This window comes from Nematolebias whitei, chromosome 6 (assembly GCF_014905685.2).
Source record: "Nematolebias whitei isolate Nwh7 chromosome 6, NemWhi1, whole genome shotgun sequence".
In the NCBI taxonomy this organism is placed as follows: domain Eukaryota; kingdom Metazoa; phylum Chordata; class Actinopteri; order Cyprinodontiformes; family Rivulidae; genus Nematolebias; species Nematolebias whitei.
The window spans coordinates 46079606-46105923 of NC_056503.1; the positions used below are offsets into that span (position 1 = coordinate 46079606).

Sequence of the window (26318 nt, forward strand, 5' to 3'; positions counted from 1 at the left end):
TGTAAACATGATTGTTAAATCATGCTTCTTCCAACTGAGGCGGCTGTCTAAACTGAAGCCCATATTGTCCAAAAATAACCTAGAGACAGTAATACACACATTCATTACATCTAGACTTGATTACTGCAATTCACTCCTGTTTGGTATCAGTCAGACCTCCATTGCACGACTACAACTGGTCCAGAATGCAGCAGAATGATTTTTAACCAGTACAGGCAAAAGAGAGCACATTACTCTAGTTTTGGGTTCACTGCACTGGTTACTGGTTCACTTTCGAATCCAGTTCAAAATACTCATGTATGTCTACAAATCACTGAACAGTGTCACCCCCCCATCTCTCTGATCTGCTACAGCCGTATGTCCCACCACGTTCCCTGAAGTCAGCGGACCAGTTGCTCCTCACAGTTCCAGGAACTCGTCTTAAACGCAGAGGTGACAGGGCCGTCTCTGTAGCAGGACCAAGACTTTGGAACGAGTTACCTCAGCTTGTCAGACAGGCCCCCTCCCTCTCGGTTTTCAAATCCCATTTAAAAACTCACTACTATTCAGTAGCTTTCAACACCAGATGATCTGTGTTTTGAACCTGTACGCTCCACACTGGTTTATTGTCATATTTATTATCTGCATCGTTTTTATGTCTATATTCTGATTTACTTGATTTTTGTATAATGCTTTGTGTGTTGTCTGTTATTCTGTCTGTACAGCACTTTGGTTGGCCTTGTCGCTGTTTTAAGTGCTCTGTAAATAAAATGGTATGGTATGGTATATTTAATTTAAAGTAGATTTTAAACTATAAAACAAACTTAATGACAATAACTGCTGGATGCCCGGCCCCTGAGCTCTCGGCTTTCAGTAACTGTGCCCCCTGATCAATTTCATTGAATAGTCCTGGACTAGAACTACTCATCCCTCAGGGTGGAGGCTCATTAGACACTTTGACTGTCTGGCTCATGAGAGAGATGTTTGGGTCACCTGCATGAAGGTGTGGATTGGAGTGGAACTGGCTGGATCAGGCCTAAAGCTACAATGTAAGTAACCAATTTTAAACAGAGGAGTAGGTCTCTGATTTCAACTTTCAAAAACTTACAATAAATAAATAAAAACCCGTAGACCGGTCTGTTTGTAGTTCTCACAGATCAGTTTTCCTCCTTCTGCCACCAGGGGGCAGCATGTTCACCAGTTTAACCGCAGGAGGCCGGAAGAAGAGCTGCTTCAGTTTCTGAACTTCACTAAGTTCTAAGAATTTGTTTTCAGGTGTTTGTTTATGTTAAAGAGGTGGGTGGGGCTAAAGCAGAGGGGTGTGGCTTCATGCTGGAGCCTTACAGCTGCTGTTGGTGTTTCTGTGGAAAGCTACAGCTGTTGAGGAGCTTCTGTTCACAAAGGTGAGTCAAACACCTGAGGGTCTTCTGAACCCTCCTTCGTTCATCAGCTGCAGGGTTAAGGTCTTCAGCCTAAAAAGTTCCATTTGTTTCGGTCAAATTCGGTCAAAGTTTACACCTAATCTCAGAGGTGTTGTAGTGAGACTTATGTTTCAGTGAAAGTTTTATTTTGAAAAAAGTAAATTTTATAAAGCCCCTTAAATATAATAGTTGGTTTTCTTTAATTCGTTGGACTTTATATATATTTGCGATTAATTTACTGTGACTAAAACAGTGAGAATAGTTTTTTAATGAAACAGCTGTTTGTGTTTTTCTTTTTGTTTTGTGAGACCAGAGCATTCAATAATTTTATTGTTTAGATTAAACAAGTTTCTACCTTCACATTGAATCCTGCTCCTCTTTGTGTAATAAAACATGTTTTAAATGAGCAGCATTGACACATCCACAGCTGTCAGGATAATTGTATTTTTTATATTTTGTTTGTGCAGTTCATCTGGGCAAAAGTACAAGCATATTTTAATTACATGTTTACCAATAAGTCAATAAATTACGTCTACGAAGGAAGAAAATTGACTTTATTTGAAACCATCACATTTCAGCTGTTATTTGTCCAAACAACCAGAATTTCATACTTTAAAAATAAATTTCTTAAATCCTGAAAATATCAGAAAATGTGTATTTCTAATTAGATGGACAACCATTTAACATGGAAAATAATAAAAATAATAAATAAATAAAAAACATGGAAACTAATGTCAGAAAACAGTTTATTGGTATTACACCTTAGTGTCAATTTACCTAATAAACAACAAATATATTTTTGTTCAGTTTTGTTGTAATGAATTTTATATCAGTTATAGATTTTACTGCAGAATATTCAACTTTTCAACAAATTTCTATTTTCTACATTTATTCCCCTTTTTACAGTTTATCTTCCAAACTTGGGTCTTTCGGTCTTCTTCCACCCAAAGTGTCTCTCTGCTGCAAGACTGATGGATTCTGGTGTCTGAGGTTCTGTTTGTTTGTGTTTTTTTTTTACAAACTTCTTATTTCCACAGTCTTAACCGTTTATCTCCAGTTTCACCTCCAAACTCAGTGGTTCTGCCTGAAGTGCTTCTGGGTGCTGCCACTCCCATTTCTGACCCCACACACACACACACACACACACACACACAGAGAGAGAGAGAAAAAGCAGAAATCGCCATAGTAACCAGTGATTCAGCAGATTTTGGTTCTTCTATTTTACCCAGCATGCTTTTCTTCCTTCTCTGTTTCCATCAAGGCCACCCCCATAGATCCTTCATGTCATCACTGATCAATCCTTTGATGGTCAGGAGGATTCAGCCAGAGGGTTGGCAGGAAACAGAAATAGAACTGAACTTGGAGTTTCAAAATAAAACACACAAATAACTTCAAAATAACAGTCTGCTCAGATAGCTCATTTTATTACAGAGGAAGTTCTGAATCAGTTTGATTCCTGTAGAAACAGTTGACCTTTTGTCTTATTTGGATGATTAAAATGTCACCAATAACTCCAAAGTCCTAAAATCGTGATGTATGAAAGAAGAAACTATAGAACGTCTGTGTCTTTGTGTGCGTTTGTGTGTGTGTGTGTGTGTGTGTGTGTGTCTTTGCATGTGTGTGTCTGTCCACACAGGTCAGCTGGGAGAGGAGGACAAAGGCGGCGAAGGATGAGGAGGAGAGGACAACAGCACGAAGACAACACCGTACTCATCACCATGGAAACAAAGCCAGAGATAAACTATGGGAGCATCGCCATGGTAACGGCTCTTTGTGTGTGTGTGTTTGTGTGTGTTTGTACTTGTACTTGTTTTTATGCATTCCAGGGCCTCGTTTGAAGACCGGAGTCCTTATGAGGTCCTAAATCAGTGGAACTTCATTTCTAGGTTAGAGATTCAGGTTAAAGTTAGTCAGGTAATGTAGTGTTCAGGTGCAAGTGAAGTTTATGGTCTACAGCTGTACCCAGGTATTTCTTTAACTCCAGTAGTGTCCAGGTACTTATATCAGTCCACATTGGTTAGACGCTCCCTTGACTGAATTCGGAACAGTTGGAGGTTTTTTAATCAACAGTCATGTCTTTGGTTTTGTTTATATTTAACTTTAGGATGTCGTTTTCTCTCGATTCCACAACGTAGCCCACCTCTGACCCCTGTTGAAGCTGCCATCCCAGAGCAGACATTAAAACTCTCATCTGTGAAATCTGGGAGGTGTGTGCTTCCATACAGTGCCTTGCGAAAGTATTCAGTCCCCTTGAACTTTTCAACCTTTTGCCACATTTCAGGCTTCAAACATAAAGATCTAAAATTTAAATTTTTTTGTGAAAAATCAACAACAAGTGGGACACAATTGTGAAGTGGAATGAAATTTATTGGATGTGTCAAACTTTTTTAACAAATAAAAACTGAAAAGTGGGGCATGCAATATTATTCGGCCCCGTTGCGTTAATACTTTGTAGCGTCGCCTTTTGCTGCAGTTCCAGCTGCAAGTCTTTTGGGGTTTGTCTCTATCAGTTTTGCACATGGAGACTGAAATTCTTGCCCATTCTTCCTTGCAAAACATCTGGAGCTCAGTGAGGTTGGATGGAGAGTGTTTGTGAAGAGCAGTCTTCAGCTCTTTCCACAGATTCTCGATTGGATTCAGGTCTGGACTTTGACTTGACCATTCCAACACCTGGATATGTTTATTTGTGAACCATTCCATTGTAGATTTGTCTTTATGTTTTGGATCATTGTCTTGTTGGAAGATAAATGTCCGTCCCAGTCTCAGGTCTCTTGCAGACTCAAACAGGTTTTCTTCCAGAATGGCCCTGTATTTGGCTCCATCCATCTTTCCATCAATTCTGACCATCTTTCCTGTCCCTGCTGATGAAAAGCAGGCCCAAACCATGATGCTGCCACCTCCATGTTGGACAGTGGGGATGGTGTGTTCAGGGTGATGAGCTGTGTTGCTTATACTCCAAACATATCGTTTTGCATTGTGGCCAAACAGTTCAATTATGGTTTCATCTGACCAGAGCACCTTCTTCCACATGTTTGGTGTCTCCCAGGTGACTTGTGGCAAACTTTAAACAACACTTTTTATGGATATCTTTGAGAAATGGCTTTCTTCTTGCCACTCTTCCATAAAGGCCAGATTTGTGCAGTGTACGACTGATTGTTGTCCTATGGACAGACTCTCCCACCTCAGCTGTAGATCTCTGCAGTTCATCCAGAGTGATCATGGGCCTCTTGGCTGCATCTCTGATCAGTCTTCTCCTTGTTCAAGATGAAAATTTAGAGGGACGGCCGGGTCTTGGTAGATTTGCAGTGGTCTGATACTCCTTCCATTTCAATATGATTTCCTGCACAGTGTTCCTTGGGATGTTTAAAGCTTGGGAAATCTTTTTGTATCCAAATCCAGCTTTAAACTTCTCCACAACAGTATCTCGGACCTGCCTGGTGTGTTCCTTGGTCTTCATGATGCTCTCTGCACTTTGAACAGAACCCTGAGACTATCACAGAGCAGGTGCATTTATACGGAGACCATGTTTTTCTAACCCGACCCAGGTAGTTTTCATACGTGGTCCTAAATCAGACCCTTTTCTGATGTTTTTGAAGGTGACCATAGTCTGAACGGTCATTTTTCATTTCATCTGACAGTTACGTCAGTGAGGTAGGGGTACACAGATCCATATATTCATAATATTGACACCAGTGTTGTGCACTCCATATATCTTCAGTTACAGAACACAATTCCAGTTGCTTCATCTTTTTTTAATCTGTCATGTCTTAGATGAATGAGAATCTACACCAACACCTGATAACAATGTTGGTGTTGGACTGTATCGATACTAATGTGATGGAATTGGTACAGGATTTAGTTTCTACCTTCAGTACATCGCTCCTGTTCCAGAAAAAATACTCTGTGTTAGAGTAGGCATAAAGAGATTAGCTTAACTTTAAACTCTGGATCAAACAATCGTGTCAGATAATAGTTTTTTAACTGTTCTGATTGAACAACTTCAGAACCGATGCACACATGCTAACATGTAGCATCCATATTTCAACACAGTGTGCTTCGTTTGACGTCTTCTCTTCTTCAGTGAGTTACTTCAGAATGGTGGACAGGTCACACTGGACACTGATGGAGGTTCTATTTAAATTATAATCTGAACCACCACACAGAAACATCAGGTCTGAACGTTAAAAGACCTGCAGAGAGAATGTAGTTTATGTTATTTCATTAAGTTCATGTACAACAAAAACCTCTTCCTGCTGCAGTGAAACTCACATCCTGGTGGAAATCTCTTTCTGATAACGTCCATCATCTTCTCTACTTCATGCACATGAGGGCCTTCCAGCCCTGAATCATTGTAAAATCCTGCCAAAATTAAGTCTCCTCAGTGGATCTGAGAGATCAATAAGATCACTACATGCAGGTCTTAATTGTAATCGCAGCTTTGGTTAAACAGAGAGCAGAATCTCTTTAAAACTGGCTGCGCTGCAGAGGAAACACGCTTCAACCGCTTGTAGCAACAGTCTCATTGTTCGGCTCTGATCTATTCTCACCACCATCAATTAGGCTGAATTTATTTGTTTTTCATGAAAAATCAATATAAACTCTTTTCTGTTGTTCATTTTAATTTTATAAATCTCTTAGAATAAACAGATCTTTATCTTCAATCTTTGTATTTAGTCTGGATTAGCATAAAACTGAGAAAAGGAAGGAATGTGCTATCATAGCTCCTCCAAAAGATGAAACATTAAAGGAACAACTGCAGAGCTTTAATCCAACTGTTTGACTTCCTGTGGCCACAGGAGGAAACAGGAAGTGTGTGTGATTGAACAAGAAATGGTGGCTCTACATCAGCTGACGTTTATCCTGTTCTTTGTGGCGTTTGTCATCAACCTCGGTAGCAACAACGGAGGCACAAAATGACAGGAAGAAACTAATCTGCTGCCATTAGCATCACCAAGTAAATTACCAGAGCCGCAATGGACGGAAGTCCTGCAGGATTCATGAAATCAAAACATTTAGTTCAAAGGAATCCAAAAGAAAACAGGTGGTGAGGTCATCATATGAAACATAGACTTAAAAGTTTCAATAAACAGCTGCAAAGAGAACCAGAGTCTTCAGGGACTATATTCATGAGTTAATCTTGTTGTTTGGTAGAAATCAAGTAAGCAATAATTTAACTTTAAGGTTCATGTTTTTTTCCCAGAATGCACCAGCCCTGTCACTGGACAGGAACGTGTTCAGTGATGGAAAAACTCGAATCGGTAAGTTTAACTGAACTTTCTGAGGATTTTCTGAACATTTACTGAAATTTGTTTAATTAAAAACTTGTTTTGAACTTACCTTTGTGTCCTTGCTTCTGAATTAAAATCTGAGTTTTATTGAAAATATTTAGTTTAAAAAACGTCACTTTGGACCCGAATAATGACCAAAATATTTAGACACATCAATCAGATTTAATCCAGTTTGATATTAATAATTAAATATTTCTAATATTGCTGAAGCGCTGAAATTAAATAGATTTGTTTATTAAAAACTGTTAATAAATATTCATTTAAAATGTTTAAAATGTTTTAATTTAAAAATCTGCTTAAAATTCATTCTGGTTTAAATTGAATTAATGAAATTTAAAAAAAAGTTGTTTTTATTTGTATACTAGATTATTTTCATCAACTAAGGATTAAATTCTGCTCTCCCATTGGTCAGATTTCGTGTTGGTGTGGGAGGAGCCTCTGAGCTCACCAGAAGACAGCTCAGGTGTTAGCCCCACCCACTGCAAGTGGAGGGAGGAGTTTCTTAACAGACTGAGACATGCAGGACTGCTGCAGGAACAGGTGAGCAGAGCAAACTGTAAGTCACATGACCTGGGTGGGAAGTGGTCACCTTGTTCACCTGAGTAAAAACAACAAACATTAAAGAATCACATCCTGAGGTAAAGTCGACACTTGAGGGAAAGCATTTGAGCTGCTTCTCTGAACAAACAGGGATGGGTAATGTGATGAAGACACATTTGCAGACAGATAGGAGCTCTGCCACAGACCGGTGAGCAGGTGTCTGCCAACCTATGAACAAAGACAGACAGACAGGTAAATGACCAGAAACAACGTTATCCAAGAAAAATAAACAAAACTGAGCAGCCAGATGTTTAAGTCTAAAGTCAAGTCTTGCAGGTACTGGTACCTAATCAAGTCCCAAATCCTGAACTTTGAGTCATTTTTAAAAACAATTATGAGGTTTTTAAAAAGTGTATTCTGACAGAACAAACTGAATTTATTCACAAACCAAAATTTTATGTTTCAAAGTACAATTGTTCCTCGTTTATTGCGGGTGTTAGGGACCATGCCCACTCACGATAACTGAAAAACTGTGAAGTAGGGATACAGTAGTCCAAGTTCAAGTTCAGTTCAAGTTCAGTAAACTTTGTCATGACATGTGCCAGGCTGTAATCACACTCACTCATCACCTCTTACTCCTAATCTCCCTCCTTAACTAAACAATTTATATTTAAAATGTTACAGTATTTAAATTGTAGAGAAGAGAAGTGCAGCAGGACATCAAAGGGATGCCACACAGCTTCAGCTCTGCAGCACGGAGCAGAAATGTACTTTTTAATCAATTACACTGAAACAACTGAACATAAAAGTTCAAAAATAATTAAAAATAACTTCTGACACGTTTATGTTTTGTGATTATGACGATTTTACAATGTGACATACTTTGAATTTTAAGTTAGAAGATAAAAGTTGATCTGTGCTTCTGGAAAGCAAAGGGTTAATCTTCAAGAAGCTGCAGCAGGAGAAACGTATGTGCATGGCAGAGAAGGAGATCAGCTGATCGCTGCAGGAGGGAGCTTTCCCTGCACTTGTGGGCTGCACACATCGTACAAAATCATTTAAAATATTTTATTTTAAACAAACAATGCATGGCTCATCCATCAATCAGCCAGTTGTGTCATGTCCAGTCTTACTTTGAAAAACCGCGATAAATGAACCACGAAGTAGCGAGGGACTACTGTACCACGATCCATCCACATGAGGCAGACATAAAATCTTCCTCCTCATAGAAAATAACAATTTACAGCCAACTAATCTCATTTCAAAGTACATATGACTCAAAAGAAATATTAAAGAACAATCAATGTTTCTGTCCTTTCTCTGTACTGAATATCTCATAATTAAGTATTTATCAAATCCAACGCATTTTCTGGGGGCATGGTGGATCAGTTAGTAGAGCTCTCGGGGAGAAGGGTGTCAGAGCAGCTTTCTGGGTGGAGTTTGCAAGTTCTCTCCATGCATGTGTGGGTTTCCTCCCACAGACCAAAAACATGCATGTTAGGCTGACTGGTAACTCTAAATTGTCCCTAGGTGTGTGTGAGAGAGAGAACGGTTGTTTGTCTCGTTTGTCTCTATGAGGCCCTGTGATGGACTGTCCAGATGTCCACTGCCCCTCGTACAGTGACAGCTGGATATGGGCGCCAATGACCCCCATGACACAGAAAGGAAGAAGCGGGTAAAGATGATGGATGGATGGAACATTGATTCTAAAGACTATTGTTATTTTAAAGAGACACTTTGAGAGGCTGCTGATTTTCTGTTAAAATTATCAGACCAGATTTATTTATAAAGCACTTGTTGCAACCACAGGACAAGTGATGTACAGTTACAGTCAATAAAACACAACAGCAGTCACATTATTCATTCATTCATTCATTCAACCTTTATTTAAACAGATAAGTCACATTGAGCCTCAAAGACTCATTTACAAGTGAGACCTGTTTAGACAGACAATAAAAGTGATAAACTGGACACATGTAGGAATTGGAGGCGAAAAAATTCCTATCAGACTTTTTTTTCAGCCTGAGAAGAAAAAACTCATATACGATTTTAAAAAACATCTCGCACAAACAAGCACATATTTACGTAGACATTCTGCAGAGGGGGGAGACGACGAGAGCAGTGAGATGATCATAGATGTTCTCGAGGGCCCTGTAAGAGTTCTGATAAAGATGTAATAATCAGCCAGTGTCCTCCGGTGAGATCCATAAACATTCTCGAGGTATGTCGAGGAATGGCCAAGAATAACGACTATGAGAATCCAAGAGTCCTGAAATGATGACACAAAGTTTATTCATCTGGTTTCATCTGGTTTTCAGTTGGAAATTCCTCAGGGAGGGGGTGGTGAGCATCAGATCACATGTTCTCCAGGCGAATTCAGATAAGATGGCCTTCAAGGCCAGCCAAGGGAGCCAAATTCAGATAAACACAGTTGTTTTGGGGACAGGCAGAACTTAATGACATCTACCTTGACTCTGTGTTGGTCCACTCAGTTCCAAAATGTACATATTACATGGCCACACCAATGGAACGTGACTGAGTAAAATCCCTGAGATCTGATCCATTCTGCCCTAAGCATTTGAGTCCAGGTACTCGAGACATGAACCAAGCCATCATAAAGGCAAGCAGCGTGATCGGGTCCAAATTTGCTGCCGATGACTTCCTTGATTGTAGATAAAACCAGCAACCAACCAAATCCAAAAAGCAGGAACTAGTTATCGTAAATCCAATTAAATATGCGTCCTTAAAATCCACAAATGGCAGCAGAGATAGACACATCAAGTCTTCAAGTCGATGAGATATCCAGCTGCGTGCGTGCCAACAGGGCAAATCGGCTTGCCTAAAGCCTGTCTTCTCTTTGAAGAAATGTTGTAAATTGAGTTGAGGGACCAACTTATTAAAACAGGTCCATAATTATGGTTTGGAAGATATGCAAGAGAGGCTCAGAAGCAGTTTCACAGACAGACAGAGCAGCAAAGCAAAGCAGAGAGGGAGGGGAGAAGTGTCCGATCTCGGCAAGAGCAAGTGGTGAAGTGCAGTACTAAGTTCGATCAAACTATCTTGGAGCGGGTTTGTGTCTACAGACATGTCTGAACAAAAAGCAGGGCTCTGGTTTTCAACTGTTCTCTAAACTTTAAAATAAAATCCTTAGAAACAATAAACAGATCATTTAGCAGATCAATCACAGCTTGTTTAGAAACCTCAGTTTGGACCTGAGATCTTTCTGAGTTTTCGTGTTCTCCTCCTTGGTTTTCTCTGAGTACTTGAGTTTTCTCCCACAGTCCAAAAACATGCAGGTCCCAGGAGGACCTTGACAAGAGATCTGTGATCTCAGTGGGATTTGCCTGTTAAATAAATAATAAATACATAATAAAGTTTAGCAGCAACAGTTGGATGAGTTCAGAGCAAAACCCCACAAAATGTCCTGCAGGTCTTTCAGTCCTTTGGGTTTCTCCAGAGTCTTTGTCTTTGTGTCCTCAGAGGGAAGTCCTTCAGACGAAGATGAGGATCTGCTTCGTCCTCCTCAGCGCTCCGTGGAACGTCCTCTGTTACTACGCTGAGGAGATCAGTCTCAGAGTCCCTCTGCAGATGGTCACCGCTCCAATTGTTAACTGGTCCGAACAGGTGCTGTCCAAGCTGTCCCTCCCAAACCCTCTGTCCCAGGATGTCCCCAACCCCCCACCGGACTACTACACCTGTCAGTTCAGGACCAACAAGCTAGAGAGGTCTGTCAGATGTTTGTCCAGCTGTGCTCCACTCAAGGACAGTCTCATGGACATGTATGCATTTTATGTGTCTCTGCAGGTTTTTGGGAAGTGAAGACAAGGAGACATTCTTCAAAACAACTCAGAGACACCAGGTGGTGAGTTCAGGCACCAAGTTAAGACATGCTTTATTAAAATATAATAATTTAAACAGATCATAAATAACTGCACCACTGTCCAAACACATCCACCAACAGGACAGTTAGTGATGTCTGCATGTCAGAAATGTCTCATGATGGACAAAAAAACCCTGAAAATCATAGTTTGGACAAATATGGAGTTTTAAAATATTCTGTTTATATTTTCAGCATTTTAGATTTCACCTGTTAAACATCTGTCAATCAAACCTGGATTATCTTCCTGCTGCTGTCAATCATCATCAAACTGACAGCTGACGGTTCTGATCCAAAGAGCTCAAGTCTAAAAACTCAAATAAATGAGAGCTGGTTCTGGTGTCACTGGGTCCTTGCAGACCGGTTTGAGTTCTTTGATCCAGGATGTCTCAGTCAACAAACGGATGCTGGAGGTGGAGACGCCTCTTTGATAAATACAATCTGCAAACACACACACTGACCAACACACACATACACACACACATTGTCCACTACACACACTGTCCAAAACACACGCATTGCCAAACACACACACACACACACACACACACTGACCAACACACACACACTGACCAACACACAAACACACACACTGTTCAATGCTGACAGAGTAAGGAAGTACTAATGGATGTGAGGGAGGAAAAATCATCCATCCATTATCTTTACCCTCTTCTTCCTTTCTGGGTTGTGGGGGTCACTGGTGTCCATATCCAGTCATCACTGTGCAAGAGGCAGTAGGGGGACACTCTGGACAGGTCTCCAGTCCATCACAGGGACACATGGAGACAAACAACCATTCACTCTCACTCACACCTAGGGAAAATTTGGAGTTACTAATCAGCCTAACATGCATGTTTTTGGTCTGTGGGAGGAAACCGGAGAAAACCCACGCATGCACAGAGAGAACATGCAAACTCCATCCGCTGTGCTGCACTGGAACAAAACCATTTCCTTGAAAATTTATTCCTCAGTTAACAAACACACGGACAAAACCAACAGAGGTGAAATTTGACAGCATGTACAACAAAAGACTAAAACTGATCCTCATCAAGTTAAATCAACAAAACTATTAATAAAATTAATTTTTACAACAATTTTATATTGAAAAGCAAGATATATTGCAGTCAAATAAATTGGATGTATTTTGCAGGTTAAAGGTAAAAGGTGCAAAAAATTGGCTAAAAGCTGAAAGTTGCAGAATGGTTGATAAAAGCTAAATGTAACAAAAAAAACTAATGAAAAATCTAAAGTTTCATAAAAACATATGAGCAGAGACAGTTTGCTAAAGCATATTTTAAAGATAGAAATATTTTTGAATAAACTCAAGAGATCTCACTGTGTTTGTATGTGGAAAATATTTTGTAACTTTAAAAATATTTAACTTTATTTACAAAAATCAAAAGTCAGAGCTCCCAACTCCTGAAAGAGTTGAAAGGTTTGAGAAATTAATGGTTAAAATAACAAAAATTCTGGAGTAGTTAGATCACAAACAATCTACAAAAACTAAAAACAGAAAAACTGCTGATTCAGCGCTGTCATATCTGGAGTTCCTCATGGAGGTGTTCTGGAGCCTCAAAGTTTTATTGGGATGTACAAATGTTTTTGACCAGAGTCATCATCTGATTAATTTTAAATCAGGAACCTTTTCAGCTCAGTTCAGTCTGTCTTGTGTTTTTGCAGATGTATGAGATCCTGGCCCGAACTCCATACGGTTCTCCAAACAAAGGGGAGGTGGGAATCGACCGGCTGATGAGTGAACAGGTCTTTACTGCTGCATACCCGCTGCATGAGGTGAGATGAACCCCCAAACTCTCATTGTGAAGCCTGATGTGCCTCAGAGCATTGAACAGACTGAAAAGACTTGTTTTATTTAAGCTTTGTGTTTACAGGGGGATTTCAGGCTGCCTATCCCACCGGTGGCCCCCGAGTCTTTAGGACTTAGACAGATCCTGTATGAACACTGGGCCAAGTGGTCCTGCTGGAGTCGATACCAACCACTGGACCACATCAGGGAGTACTTTGGAGAGAAGATAGCTCTTTACTTTGCCTGGATTGGTAATTATGGTTTAGAAGTTCTAATCCAGTCCTTATTTCTTTATAGTTTACCTCCAACAACTCATAGTTAAAGGGTTTAAAACAAAGCATCTGAAAGTGGTCAGGTTCAAGGTCTAAAACTGAGAAATAAAGTGGCCAAAGTCCAAAGAAAAACTCAGAAAGACCTTCAAAAATTCTGAGAAAATATTGATTCAGACCACTTTAACACATTACAGAAAAGTGGGGATCATTTGAAGGAAAATGTAAAGAAATGAGGAGATAAAGTAACAGTTCTGGGCAGTCAGAGAGTTTACAAACACTGACTGGGTCTACATTAACAGGTTTCTACACTGGCTGGCTCTTACCGGTGTCTTTGGTTGGAACCCTGGTCTTCCTTGTGGGGTTTTGGCTTGTAGCCACTGATATTCCAGCGTGAGTACAACTTCAGTGAACATCTTTAATACCAATGCTTTAACATCAGTCCTGGTTGTCAGATCAAAGTCCTGTTTGGACCTGACCTCAAACACCTGAAACGTTTCTGATGGTATTTGTGTGTTGTAGGAAGGAGGTGTGTGAAAGTGGGGACACTTTCACCATGTGTCCTCTCTGTAGTACCTGTTCTACCTGGAACTACTCCAGCATCTGCATCACCTACAAGGTACCAATCTGTCAAAATATAAAATGTTTTGCCTCCATCCATCCATTCATCCATTATCTTTTACCCGGTTCTACCATTTTTGGGTCATGGGGGTTGCCGGTGCCCATGTCCACCAATCACTGTGCAAGGGGCGGGGTACACCCTGGATGGGTCGCAAGTCCATCACAGGGTCACATAGAGACAAACAACCATTCACTTTCTCACTCTCACTTAGGGACAATTTAGAGTTACCAACCAGTCTAACATTCATGTTTTTGGTCTGTGGGAGGAAACCGGAGTACCCAGAGAAAACCCACGCATGCACGGAGAGAACATGCAAACTCCACCCAGAAAGGCCCCCGGACTGGGATTTGAACCAGGGACGTGCTCGCTGAGAGGCAGCAGCTCTACCAGTTGTGCCACCGTGCTGCCACGTTTTGCCTCCAGAAACCAAAAATATGTTCAATGAAAGCATTTTAGATTGTTTATAAGAAGATTTCTACATGATCAAATTTGTATTTTAACTAACATGTTATATAAATGCTGGTGTCCATCAAATAGCCAGATGATCCAATGCAGAATAAAATGTTCTATTGTGTAGGGCCCAAAGCTAAATGTTCATGTGTGTCAAATGTTCCTGTAGAAGTCAGATGTTCAAGTGTAGGGACTGGTGTTCCATTGCAAGGTCCAATGTTCTAATGCAGAATTTGATGTTCCAGTGTGAGGTCTGTTGTTCCAGTGTAGGGTTAGATGTTCCAGTGTTGGAACAGATGATCCACTGTAGGGATCTGATGTTCCAGTGTGGGATCTGATGTTTCATTGTAGGGTCAGATGTTCCAGTGTTGGATCAAATGATCCATTGTAGGGCCAGATGTTCCAGTGTTGGATCAGATGATCCATTGTAGGGCCAGATGTTCCAGTGTGGGATTTGATGTTCCAGTGTGGGATCAGATTATCCAGTGTAAGGTGAGAGTTTATATCAGAGGCTACTTGCTATATATTTGAGTTTTGATTGATTCTAATCTGTTTTTTTAAGGCTGAAATGAATATGGTTTGTAATGATAAATTTAAAATTGAAAGATTTTAGGTAATTAAGAAACTACCTGGTCGTGGCTTCAGTTATCACTTGACATAATCTTGTTTAACCAGGAGTTCTCAGGCTAGTAGTATTTGATTAAAAAAAAATTGTTGTTATTATTCAAGCAAACAACAGAAGTTTCTGAAAAACAAACAGATCAGATCTTATAAACAGAAACTGAGTGGAGAACTTAGGTGATCTATTCATGGTGGTTTTGTCATTCTGACCTTTGCATTCATGATATTTTCTGGTTTTATTGGTATTATTCATCTCTTTGCTGCTTTGTGTTGTCTGCAGTAGATCTGTTTTGTGTCTGTAGGCGGGTCTCCTGTTTGATAATGGAGGAACAGTGTTCCTCAGCATCTTTATGTCCCTATGGGCTGTCACTTTCCTGGAATACTGGAAAAGGACATGTTCAGCTCTGTCTCACCGCTGGGACTGCTCTGAATTTCAGGACATTGAGGTGGGATTCCCCGATCTGTCCGAAATGCTAAACCTAAACTCTTGCTATCTTGTCTGGTGGAAGCTTGTTGAAGTCATCTCTTGTCTTCAACAGGAGCGTCCTCGTCCTGAGTTCACGGCCATGGCACCGATGACCATGAAGAATCCGATCACTGGGGCTGAAGAACCTTACTTTCCTGAAAAGAAACGATTCAACCGAACCATAACTGGCTGCATGGTCATCGTCATCATGGTAAACTTCGTGACTTTTATCGTCTGACTGCTCCTGAAGCAAGATGTTATGAGAACTTTCCAACTCAAATGTTTTTGCTGAAAACATAAAAGAGGCCCTTCAAAATGTTTCTGAACGATTAGCAAATTCAATCAAAACTAAAAAGAGTATAAAAATCAAATAAAAGGTAAGAATGCCTGAAATTTCCCTTCCTTTGTGCAGGTTGCCGTTGTGTTGATGTTTCTCATCGCCATCATTTTGTATCGCACAATCCTCAGCATCATCATCTCCCGGTCTAAGTACAACTTCTTCATCTTCTCTGTGAGTACAGCACAGCCTGAAATACCTGACGTGTTCCCCCTCTTTAAAAGCTCCCATGGAGGCACTAAGAGGAGGCCCTGAGGGATGCCACAGATTACTGAGGTCACCGTTTAGTTCAAGTTCGTCTGATTTTACAGTGTCTGTGTTTTCAGGCTGGGAGGATAGCCAGCCTTTCAGGATCAGTGTTGAACCTGCTGGTCATCCTCATGTTGTCCAGAGTTTACACCATGCTGGCCCACATCCTCACACGCTGGGGTGAGTCTCCATTATCCTCCTCAGTTTTCTTTTTTGAGTTTTTAAGTTTAATATTTGTGGAGTCCTGACAGAGTAGTAGGAAGGGTCCAAGGTCATTCCCAAACTATCTGGAGTCCATCGTTCTACAGATATCACTGCTCAGGGTGGCTGCATGTTGGAGTAGCTCTGTTACATTAATTATGAATTATTACTTTTGAAAACTTTAATTCCTCTTTTTCTGGATGTAAATCACTTTTTCAAATGATTATTTACTCTGGTATCAGATGCTGTGCAGCTGGAAGGATTTTTACTGAAACCTTTTTACTTTTGGGCATTTGTTATGATGTGTAACCATGGCAACAAGGCATTTTTTAACAACTAGGAGTAACATAATAACATCTTAAAAGCTCAAATATCTCAACTACAGCCCCAAATACCAAATGAGTTGAAAAGGAGCCGTCGCAGACGAATTCTCGTCAACCTGATGGCGGTGCTTGAGTACCTGATCGCCAAGATCCTGAAGCTGGTAGGAAACTTGGCTCGTGACAACGGGAGGACCGGGATCGTCCCCCGGCACCTTCAGCTGTCTGTCTGTGGTGACGAGGTGCTCGGCACACTGCTGGGAGGAGTGACCATCACTCAGGGAGGAATTCTGCCCAGCATTCGGGCAGTCCTGCTGCCCAGGAAAACCAAGAGGCCCGCTGGATCTGACAGCAAGCTGGATCTGGGTGGATGGATTGATATCTGTGGCCAGATTCTTCGGAGTCGCTGCAGGAGATCCTTCCTGACCACAGCTATCAGCCTCTATAACAAGTCTTGAATGGAACCAGGATGATGAGCTACATTTTCCATTCATTCAACCTTTATTTAGACAGGTAAATCCCATTGAGCCTCGAGGACTCATTTACAAGAGAGACCTGATAACTTGAACAACACTTAGTTTCCCTGTGGGATTAATAAAGTATTTTTGAATTGAATTTAATTGAATTGAATACTCATGAGTGGAAAACATCGAAGATAGCTGAATTTTTTTTTAGCAGATTCACCCCGATGGTCAGACCGTGCAATGCTCCGAGAAATTAGCTCCATCTCAGACTCTGCAGGCCTTGGTTAGCAGGTCAAAGGTCAAAGGTCATGAGCTCTCCTTTCTAAAATCAACATGGCAGCATGACTTAGGTTTAGAAAGTTTCATCGGAAGGAACCATGAGACTTTTTGAACTGAACCAAACCAAAGGAGAGCTGTTTACCCAGAATGCACTGCAGCAAACAGCTCCTCCCAGCTGTCAGCACGATGGTGGAGGCTGATGGTTTGGGCTAGGGATGCACGATATTGGATTTTTGGCCAATATCTGATATGTCAATATGTTAAAACTTATTTGGCTGATAAACGATGCCGATACCAATATTTTATTTACGTTCCTTTGTCAGAACATAGCCCTCTTATTTAGGCTTATTTGCTACAAAAATTGTGCAACTGCTGAAGAGCTGGTGACATATATTCAGTAACAGCCATATGATATACATAGCACTTTGACTTATATGAAATGAAAAGTGTTAAATGTTATTTATTAGCATTAGTCACCTACAATACTGTCTCACTTGTGGAGGCTTGTTCCGTGTTCCTAGCTGCAGTGTGGGATCCGCTGCAGTCTTGTGCATGAAGGACAGCCTTTTTAAGTTCAAAGTTTTGGTCTATCCATTGTGCCGTAAGACTAATCATGCTAATGGGGCTAACACGACGTCCAAATGTCTGTGGTAAAACTCACCCAACAAGTCGTGCTATCGGGTATTAGCTTCTTAATGACGTCGGAAATTATGGCTGGTAACTCGGGTAAGGTTACGTCGGAAAAATATCTCCAACTGCGGACGATGTAGCGAGGCTCAACGTAGTCCATAAATCTTTGGAATCCACCATCCTCACCAACGAAAAATAAAACTTCCACACCTCCGACATTTTGAATTTTCCAAACTTCGCCGTGAGATTGGGTAGGTGCGCGTGATGTCATCGCGTAGCTCTGCCGCTGCAACATCTTTTACGTTGCGCTGCAGCTGTAGGCAAAAACAGCGCCTTTTATATCGGCGAGATATTTTAATGGAATGGCCGATATTGAAATTTAACGCTAATATCGGCCGATACCGATACCATGCTGATAATATCGTGCATCCCTAGTTTGGGCTCCTTGCAGTCAATGAGTGGACTAGGAACTCCTCTGTAGACCAAAGGTTTCTGGAGTCAAACGTGAGTCCATCTGTCTGAACGTGAAGCTTGGACCAAACTGGGTCCAACAGGACCATATTCCCAAATACAGCAGCTGATCTACAACAGAACGGATCAGAAAGAAAAAAATCAGGGTCTTACAATGGTCCAGTCAGAGTCCAGAACCTGAATCTGATTGACCCTCCGAGAGCTGAGCAGAACTTTCAATGAACTGAAGAAATGTTGTAAAGAAGAGTGGGCCAAAACTCCTCCACAACCATGAGAGACTGAAAGTCCTGAGGTGGGATTTCCCTTTATGAGCCCCAGATGATGTTTTTACACACCATTTGTTTTATGATCATTGAGTGTTTGTTTGTTTTTTAAATTGTGTTGTGTTAAGTTTGGTAGAACTGCCAGATTTACCTGACATGGTGCATCAGGACATGAAGTCCTATCCTCACGTTCTTTCCCCTTTTCTATCTAAAGAATAAGGGGCTGTGCTCCTACGAGCTGCAGCCACGTACACTCCGCCCATCTTTTGGGCAAATGTATGGAATATAATCTCGCTGCACTTCAGTGCAATGATAATAAAGCTTATTCTGATTCTGATTCTGAAGAGAACAAAATGGTCTTTTCCATAAAGTTTTCAATAAAACCTTCAGTTGAAGACTGTTGGAGTTAGCCTCCTCACCATCACAGCCATCCAGATGCAGGAAGAGGGCCACCTGCATCATGAAGGACCCCACTCACCCAGCACACACACTTTTTGCCCTGCTCCCCTCAGGCAGAAGGTTGAGGAGCATTAACTGTAGAACCACTAGACTGAGGAAAAGCTTCTACCCTGAAGATGTTAGACTCATAAATCTCTAACCAGAAAAATCACTGTAACAACACTTTAATTTGAGATTTAAGACTTTGTCCTGCTGATTATCCATGCTGCTGATTTCTTGCCTTTAAGCTGTTATATTCATTCCCATCTGCTCACAACAGACTCATGTTCAGGCTGCTGTTCATTATATTATTGTTTAGCGTCTATCTTAGATCCTTGTATACTGTTTCTTTTTTATATTTTTGCCATTTTTGGGTGTAACTGGGACTCTGTGTACACAATTTTGTTCCACCTCATGTACCACATGTGATGCAAATGACAATAAAGAACCTTGAACCTTCAAACAAACTGGTCAGTGGAGTCAGAATGTTTGAAGCTTTTAAGTTTTTTTGCCCAGAATCGTTTCTTCTGAGTGGATTTATTGCACGCCCAGCGAGTTGAGAGTAAACTGTGTTTTCTGTCAGAGATGCATCGCACTCAAACCAAATACGAAGACATGTTCATCCTCAAAGTTTTCATCTTCCAGTTCGTGAACTTCTACTCCTCTCCGGTTTACATCGCCTTCTTCAAAGGCAGGTGAGAATCAAAACAGGCCTCAGGTTCATCAGCAGAACACATTTTTAGTCTTTTTCAAAGAGGGAGTGCGCTCAGACTGTTGTTATATTTGTGGCTTTGATTCTTCTTTTTTTGTGGTTTTACTAAATATAAATTAGTCTGTGTTTCTGTCAGCATGTTCGTTTGTGTCTCTTCAGGTTTGTTGGTTTCCCTGGACACTACAACACTCTGTTTGGAATTCGCAATGAAGATGTGAGTTTGCCCCTCAGCTACTGATGAAGAAATTAAATGTTTCTTTCACAAAAAAACAACAACAGAATTTTAGTTTTATAAAGGAAACCGTAAATATGTTTATCACTGGATGTCAAATGAAGAAATTATGTAATTTAAGGAGAGGATTAGACTGTTTGGACATTAGTAGTTTATAAATATTAAGAGCCGTGCAGCGTTTAATGTTCTCTAAAACAGTGTTTTTCAAAGTGGTGGCCGTGGCCCCCTGGGGGGCCGCCAGGGGCACTTTGGGTGCCCCTGAAAGCTGGAGAGAAGAAGATTTTTAAAAACAGCAAAAATAAAAAGTATTAATAATAATAATAATAATAATTGCCCACTAGAGCAATCTGTATATGTCATTTCCAGATAAACACGCTTGAGAGAGAGGATAAATTTCTTTTGTTTTGTTCTTCTGGGCAACAGTTTGTTGAAAAGTTGTTGGGGTTTTTTTTCAGTGGGAATATAATACAGTGTTTAAAACATGTTAGTTAATAATATTTTTATGCTCAGCAGCTGTAATAATTGAATATAGTGAATAAAGTTAAAACATTATAAAAGTTGATGTTTCTTTACATATTTTGTAGCTTTGTTTGTGGGTTTTCGAGGGGGGGCCACGCCAGAAGCTAATGCTGTTTGGGGGCCATGGCATGGAAAAGTTTGGGAAGCCCTGCCCTAAAACACTTTAAAAGAAGATGATGATAAAACCTTCAAACATTCTGACATACCAAACTCAAATGAACTTGACCTGGTTTTATTGGCAACTCTCCATCTCTTAATTCAATTAATTTATCAATTAAAAGAAAAAAAAGAATATAATTTTCTTGAAGCCTGATCCACCTTGGTGATGTGTTGCAGTGCGGCGCAGGCGGGTGTCTAATCGAGTTGGCTCAGGAGCTGCTGGTCATCATGGTGGGAAAACAGCTGATCAACAACATCCAGGAGTTCATCCAGCCGTAAACAACACACACACACACACACACACACACACACACACACAAACACACACACACCTAAGCACAAGACTGAACAAACCTTTTTCAGATTTATCAACCTTTGATCAACAATTCCTTTTAAAGATATCAAAAGATATTGGCTACAGTCAGATCAAAGTCAGATATTTTCTGAATTAAAGGCTGGAGTCAGCTTTGATCTGACATCTAATGCTGGCATTTAGCTGATAACAAGCTAAAAGTGTTTGAACGTCTGGTGATTCAGAAGATTTTAGCTAACAGAAACAGAAGACAGGCTGAGCTGATTTCATGTCTTTATTAAGGTTTGTGCTCATTTAAATGTTCAGGAGATGCTGTGATCCGGTGCAATATGTCAGAATCCGTTTAAAGGACTGAGTCCCAGTAGACCTAGTCCAGAAGTCCAGAGTCAGTGTTAGTCCAGTGTGTTAGGAGGTTCTCTAAAGCAGTTGTTCCCAACCCTGGTCCTTGAGGAATACCATCCTGCATGTTTTAGCTGTTTCCTTGCTTTGATGCATCCGATTTGAATGATTTGGTGATTAGCAGGCTTTGGCAGAACTTGAGGAAGAAATTAAATCACTGAATCAGGTGTGCTGAAGCAGGGAATCAGCTAAACGTGCAGGGTGGTGTTCCTCAGGGACCAGGGTTGGGAAGCACTGCTCTAAAGGTACAGAAGGATGTCCTGCTCTGACAGGAGGTTCTTTACCATCCTGGAACCACAGATAAGTTCAGTCTGAACTGAGACTACCATTTTTGTAGGAATGGAAGAAGCAGACAAAGACCTGAGAAGAACCCAGAGGTCCAGAAGGATCATCAGCCCTTATGACTGAGTTTAAGTTCCTGTTACAGACCCACAGGTCCCTCTGTATGCCACATTTGGTCCAGAATCTGATTCACACAGCCATGGGAATCCAGTGGAGCTCACTGAGGAATCTAGGGACATGGGTTCTTTTAGGTTGCTGGACCAGCAGATGCTTCAACACATCTAGACCAGGGGTGTCAAACCCACTTACAAAAGGGGTCAAAATTAAAACCTTTTTCAAACTAAGGGCCAGTTTCAGAATCTATATTAACTCAAGTTAGATACCAAACATCTTTTTCTTTGTTGCAGGTTCCTCAACAAAAGTTTGATTGGTTTCATTTGATGTTCTCTGTTGTGTTTTCAACATCATAATTAAATATTATTGAAAAAAATTAAAGTGATAAAAATATTTTACATTTAAAATAACATCTTGGGGGCCAGATAAGATGTCAACGAGGGCCACATTTGGCCCCTGGGCCTTGATTTTGACATATGTTCTAGACCATCTGTTGGGTTTCTCTGTGTATGCTGGGAGACAACAGCAGTTGAGCGGAGAGAAAACCACAATCTAAACTGAGGGAGTCAGGTGGACTAATGGACTGGGATTATCCATCGTTCAGTCTCGGGGGTGTCAGATGAAAGTGGGGCGAAGGACTCCTCTGAAAGATCATCTGAGATTCTTGCTGAAACCATAGGATGATCACATAAGACTGCTGGATACAGTCAAGTATCATCTGCATAGAAGAGATACAAACAGCAACAACCGTTCCTCCTTCTTTGGGGAAAAATAAAGACTTGTTTGTAGAACTCAATTTATCTTCAGTCTACATGAATGAAGTGGGATAGTAATGAGTTGGTCTAGATTACATTCAGGTCATGAAGGGGCCTGAAGGGGAACTGGACTTCTCTTGATTTTTACAACTCACCTCTTTTCCAAATTGAAGACGTCTGAGAGGTGAAATGTTTTCTGGAGACAAAAAAGGAAGTCACGTGACATTCTGGTTAAACACTTAGACATAAACATCAAAGTTCATGATCAATAATCCAGGTAAAAAAATCCAACAAAGTTCAGTCAGTTCCTCTGGACAGTTTCTTTGTGTTGAAACGTTTCGTCTTTCATCCAAAAGACTTCATCAGTCTGAGGAGTCGCAACAAACTCAGACATAAAATAAATAATTTTCTGCAATATAATTTGGAGAGAAACTACATCCTCAACTTCTGTGTGCTGCAGGAAGTTGTTACAAAGCAAGTTGTTGGTATCAGTTAATTATCTGATGAATTGACTGATTAGGATGATCTCTGTGTTACTGTTACAAGAAGTCATGTGAGTGGATAACCACATGCAAGGAGGAGGTGTGTACTTAAAAATGAAGGGATCCAAAGATTGAGCCTTGTGGAACCCCTGTGGAAATGGGATGGGATGATTTTTATTGATTCCTTAAAACAACATCTAATAGTGTCAAAACACAACTAAAATGATGGATTTGAATCTTCAGAGACTTCACAGTAGGATTTTATGATTTACTGCATAAAATAAGGTCCAGGAAAAGACGAGGACTTTTTTGGGGGGTCAATTTTTTATGTAGTGGCCTTTCTTCAAAGCAGACTCATTGAAATTTACATTTATGATAGGAAATCTAAAAATGTATTTAAAAAAACAATCAATTGTTTTATTGTGGTAATGAGATTGGGCTCCAGTTCTGAATTTAACCGGGACTGAGCGAAAACGTTTGAAGCTGAGGTTTTTATTTAGATCTAACAGTAATTTCTCCTGAATTAAACTGAACATCAGGACTTTATTTTTCTGGCAGGAAGGTAATGGCCTGGTGGCAGAAGAGGAAGATGAGTCCTCAGTTAAAGAAACAGAAGTCCGAGGTGGGAGAGGAGTCTCTGAGGTGTGAGGAAGTCACTCCTTGGGAGGCGGATTACCAGCTGCTGGTCTGTGAGGGACTCTTCAGTGAATATCTAGAGATGGGTGGGTCGGTTTCTGTTGGTTTTAAACCACTTAAACCATTTCTTTGTTTTGTCTCAGTAGTTGGAGGGGGCAAAGTGTAATTGTGTGAATGTTTTGAAAGTTTTCACACTGAGAACCATTTTTTTTTTTATTGTTTTTCAGCACTTTTTCCACCTTTTTTTTTTTTTTAACAGTTCATATATTAAAACATTCAGCTCAGTCAGGACAATCCTCCTGTCACTTTTGGTATTTATGCAATTTTTCTTTTTGAAATATTTAGCTTTTTCAGCCATGTTTTTCCTCATTGAAAACAAAAGAAGCTCTCTTCACGTCATTCAAACCTTTTGTGCTGTTCACAACCTGTTATTGCTCATTTCAGCTTTTGTTCTGGTTCTTCTGTTTGCAACTGCTATTTTCAGCATTTTTCAGCACTTTTTTAAAAAAAATTCCCCGCTCCTTTCAGCTCTTTCTGTAAATTTTAGCTTCTTTTGATTAATTTCAGCTTTTTTCTGCTTTCTCAGCTATATTTCAGCTATATTCAAATTTAGCTTTTTGGCTACTTTTGAGCTAGTTTTAGCTTTTATGTGCTCTTATCAACATTTTTATGCCTATTTTAGTTGTTGTGCTTGTTCGGTCTTTTTCTATTTTCAGCCTTTTTTGCATATTTTAGGTACTTTCAGCTGATTTTCTGCTCATTTGAACTGTTTCTGCTCTGTTAACCTTCTTTTTTTGGTAATTCAGGCTTTTTACACTCTTTTCAGCTTCCTTTATTGCTAATTTTAGCACGTTTCTGCTACTGTTAGCTTCCGTTTGCTAATTTCAGTTTTTCAATCAGCTACTTTTAGATAATTTTAGCCTTTCTTGCTCCTTTCGGCCTTTTCTTTCTAGTGTTCAAGCATTGTTATGTTTCCAATAAGCGCAATCTTGTTCAGCAGCTTTCAGCAACAAGCATTCACGCTGCCTTTTTGCAGGAAACGCAGTTTCTCTAATTCATTTTAGCCACTTCTTTATCAGTATTGTTTTAGAGTTTTTTTTTTATGGTGATGAAATACTTGATTCAGATTTTATTCCGCTTTATGTAACCAGGCAGATCCCATTGAGATCACAGATCTCTTTTGCAAGGAAGGCCTGGGCCTGAAGGCTAACATGCATGTTTTTGATCTGTGGGAGGAAACCAGAGTACCCGGAGAAAACCCACGCAAGCACAAGAAGAACATGCAAACTCCACACAGAAAGACCCCAGGTCCAACTGGGGATTGAACCCAGGACCTTCTTGCTGTGAAGCAACAGTGCTAACCACTGATCCATCATGCTGCCTAGATAAAAGTTATATTGTGATGTTCTGACTTTACGGTTCTCCTGGCAGAATGAACCCCACATCAAAGACATTTGATGTTTTTGTTTGTAATGAACGTATTAATCTTGTTTCATAACTTGGATGGATCAGTGCTAAACATGTGATCTACCATTCTGGTGAACGTTTTGCAGACAAAGCTGTGATCTGGAGCATTCAGTTTCATATAAAAACGTGTTCTTGCTGCCTTCAGTGCTTCAGTTTGGATTCATCACCATCTTCGTGGCAGCATGTCCTCTTGCTCCTCTCTTCGCCCTCATCAACAACTGGGTGGAGATTCGTTTGGATGCTCAGAAGTTTGTGACAGAATATCGCCGCCCGGTGGTGGAGCGAGCTCAGGACATCGGCATCTGGTTTTCCATCCTGCAGTTCATCACCCACACAGCTGTGCTCAGCAACGTAACTCTCTAATCTCTGTCGTGTTAGTCGATAATGATGCAAATAAAATGATCTGAACTTTTCCCAACTCGTATTTCTAGTCTTTTCTCATCGCGTTCACCTCGTCCTTTGTGCCTCGCCTGTACTACCGCTACACCCAAAACAGCACCCTGAGCGGCTACATTAACTTCACCCTGGCTACATCACCACAGAGCCACACCCACCAGGACCACAACACGTCCTGCAGGTAACTTCTTGTTATTGGTGAACAGAAAAAAAATCTTTTAAAACTCCTCCGGGTTCTGGATTTGTCCTTTGTCGTCACCCTCTGCAGGTATCTGGGTTTAAGGAACGAGAAAGGTGAATTCCTGCCAGAGTACTTTCACCTTCTCGCCATACGACTCAGTTTCATCATCATCTTTGAGGTCAGTCTTTGTTCTGAAGCTGCTTTTGTCTTCTGAAGGACGTGGATGGAGGAGTTAAGGTTCATGTGCTGGGATCTTTCTCTAAAGTGATGAAGGGTTTTACCGTGGTTCTTCCTCAGCATGTGGTCTTCTTCATTGGCCGCCTAATTGACATAATGGTTCCAGACATCCCTGAGGAGGTGGAGATGAAGATGAAAAGGGAACACTATATGGCTAAAGAGGCTTTGGCTGAGAATCAGGTACAAAAACAAAACTTTCAAACACTTCAAAGTTTCTTGAGGCCTCATTTCTATAAATGATCAACACATTTTACTTTCTGAGGTATTTTGGTTTGTTCTGTGCTTCTAGTCTTTGGGGAAAACCGTGATTCCAGGTGACAAGGATGTCCTGTCAGATGACCTGCGGCTACGTGGATCCAGAAGCTCACCACAGCAGAGAGACTCTCCTCCACCGAACGACCTTCAGGACATCCCAGAAGAAACCAGTCCAACAGGCAGCTCCTGA

General features: G+C 40.6%; 1 protein-coding gene across 1 annotated transcript; it reads left to right on the top strand.

The window, feature by feature from the left end:
* Nucleotides 1–1327: 1327 nt before the first annotated feature.
* On the top strand, nt 1328–26318 carry ano7 (anoctamin 7). Its single transcript, XM_037677912.1, has 23 exons — nt 1328–1382; nt 3037–3160; nt 6601–6658; nt 7101–7228; nt 10709–10953; nt 11033–11090; nt 12786–12896; nt 12995–13160; nt 13481–13571; nt 13701–13797; nt 15174–15317; nt 15411–15548; nt 15750–15848; nt 16001–16103; nt 19573–19684; nt 19861–19915; nt 20789–20886; nt 23515–23678; nt 25205–25410; nt 25491–25636; nt 25724–25814; nt 25934–26053; nt 26163–26318. The coding sequence occupies exons 2-23, from the start codon at nt 3071–3073 to the stop codon at nt 26316–26318; spliced, it is 2676 nt and encodes an 891-aa protein (XP_037533840.1). The 5' UTR covers nt 1328–1382; nt 3037–3070.

Coding starts and splice junctions, on each gene's coding strand:
- ano7 (XM_037677912.1), top strand. CDS start 3,071: ATGAGGAGGAGAGGACAACAGCACGAAGACAACACCGTACTCATCACC. Junction 6,659..7,100: donor TGATGGAAAAACTCGAATCG/GTAAGTTTAACT, acceptor CCCATTGGTCAG/ATTTCGTGTTGGTGTGGGAG. Junction 15,549..15,749: donor GCATGGTCATCGTCATCATG/GTAAACTTCGTG, acceptor TCCTTTGTGCAG/GTTGCCGTTGTGTTGATGTT.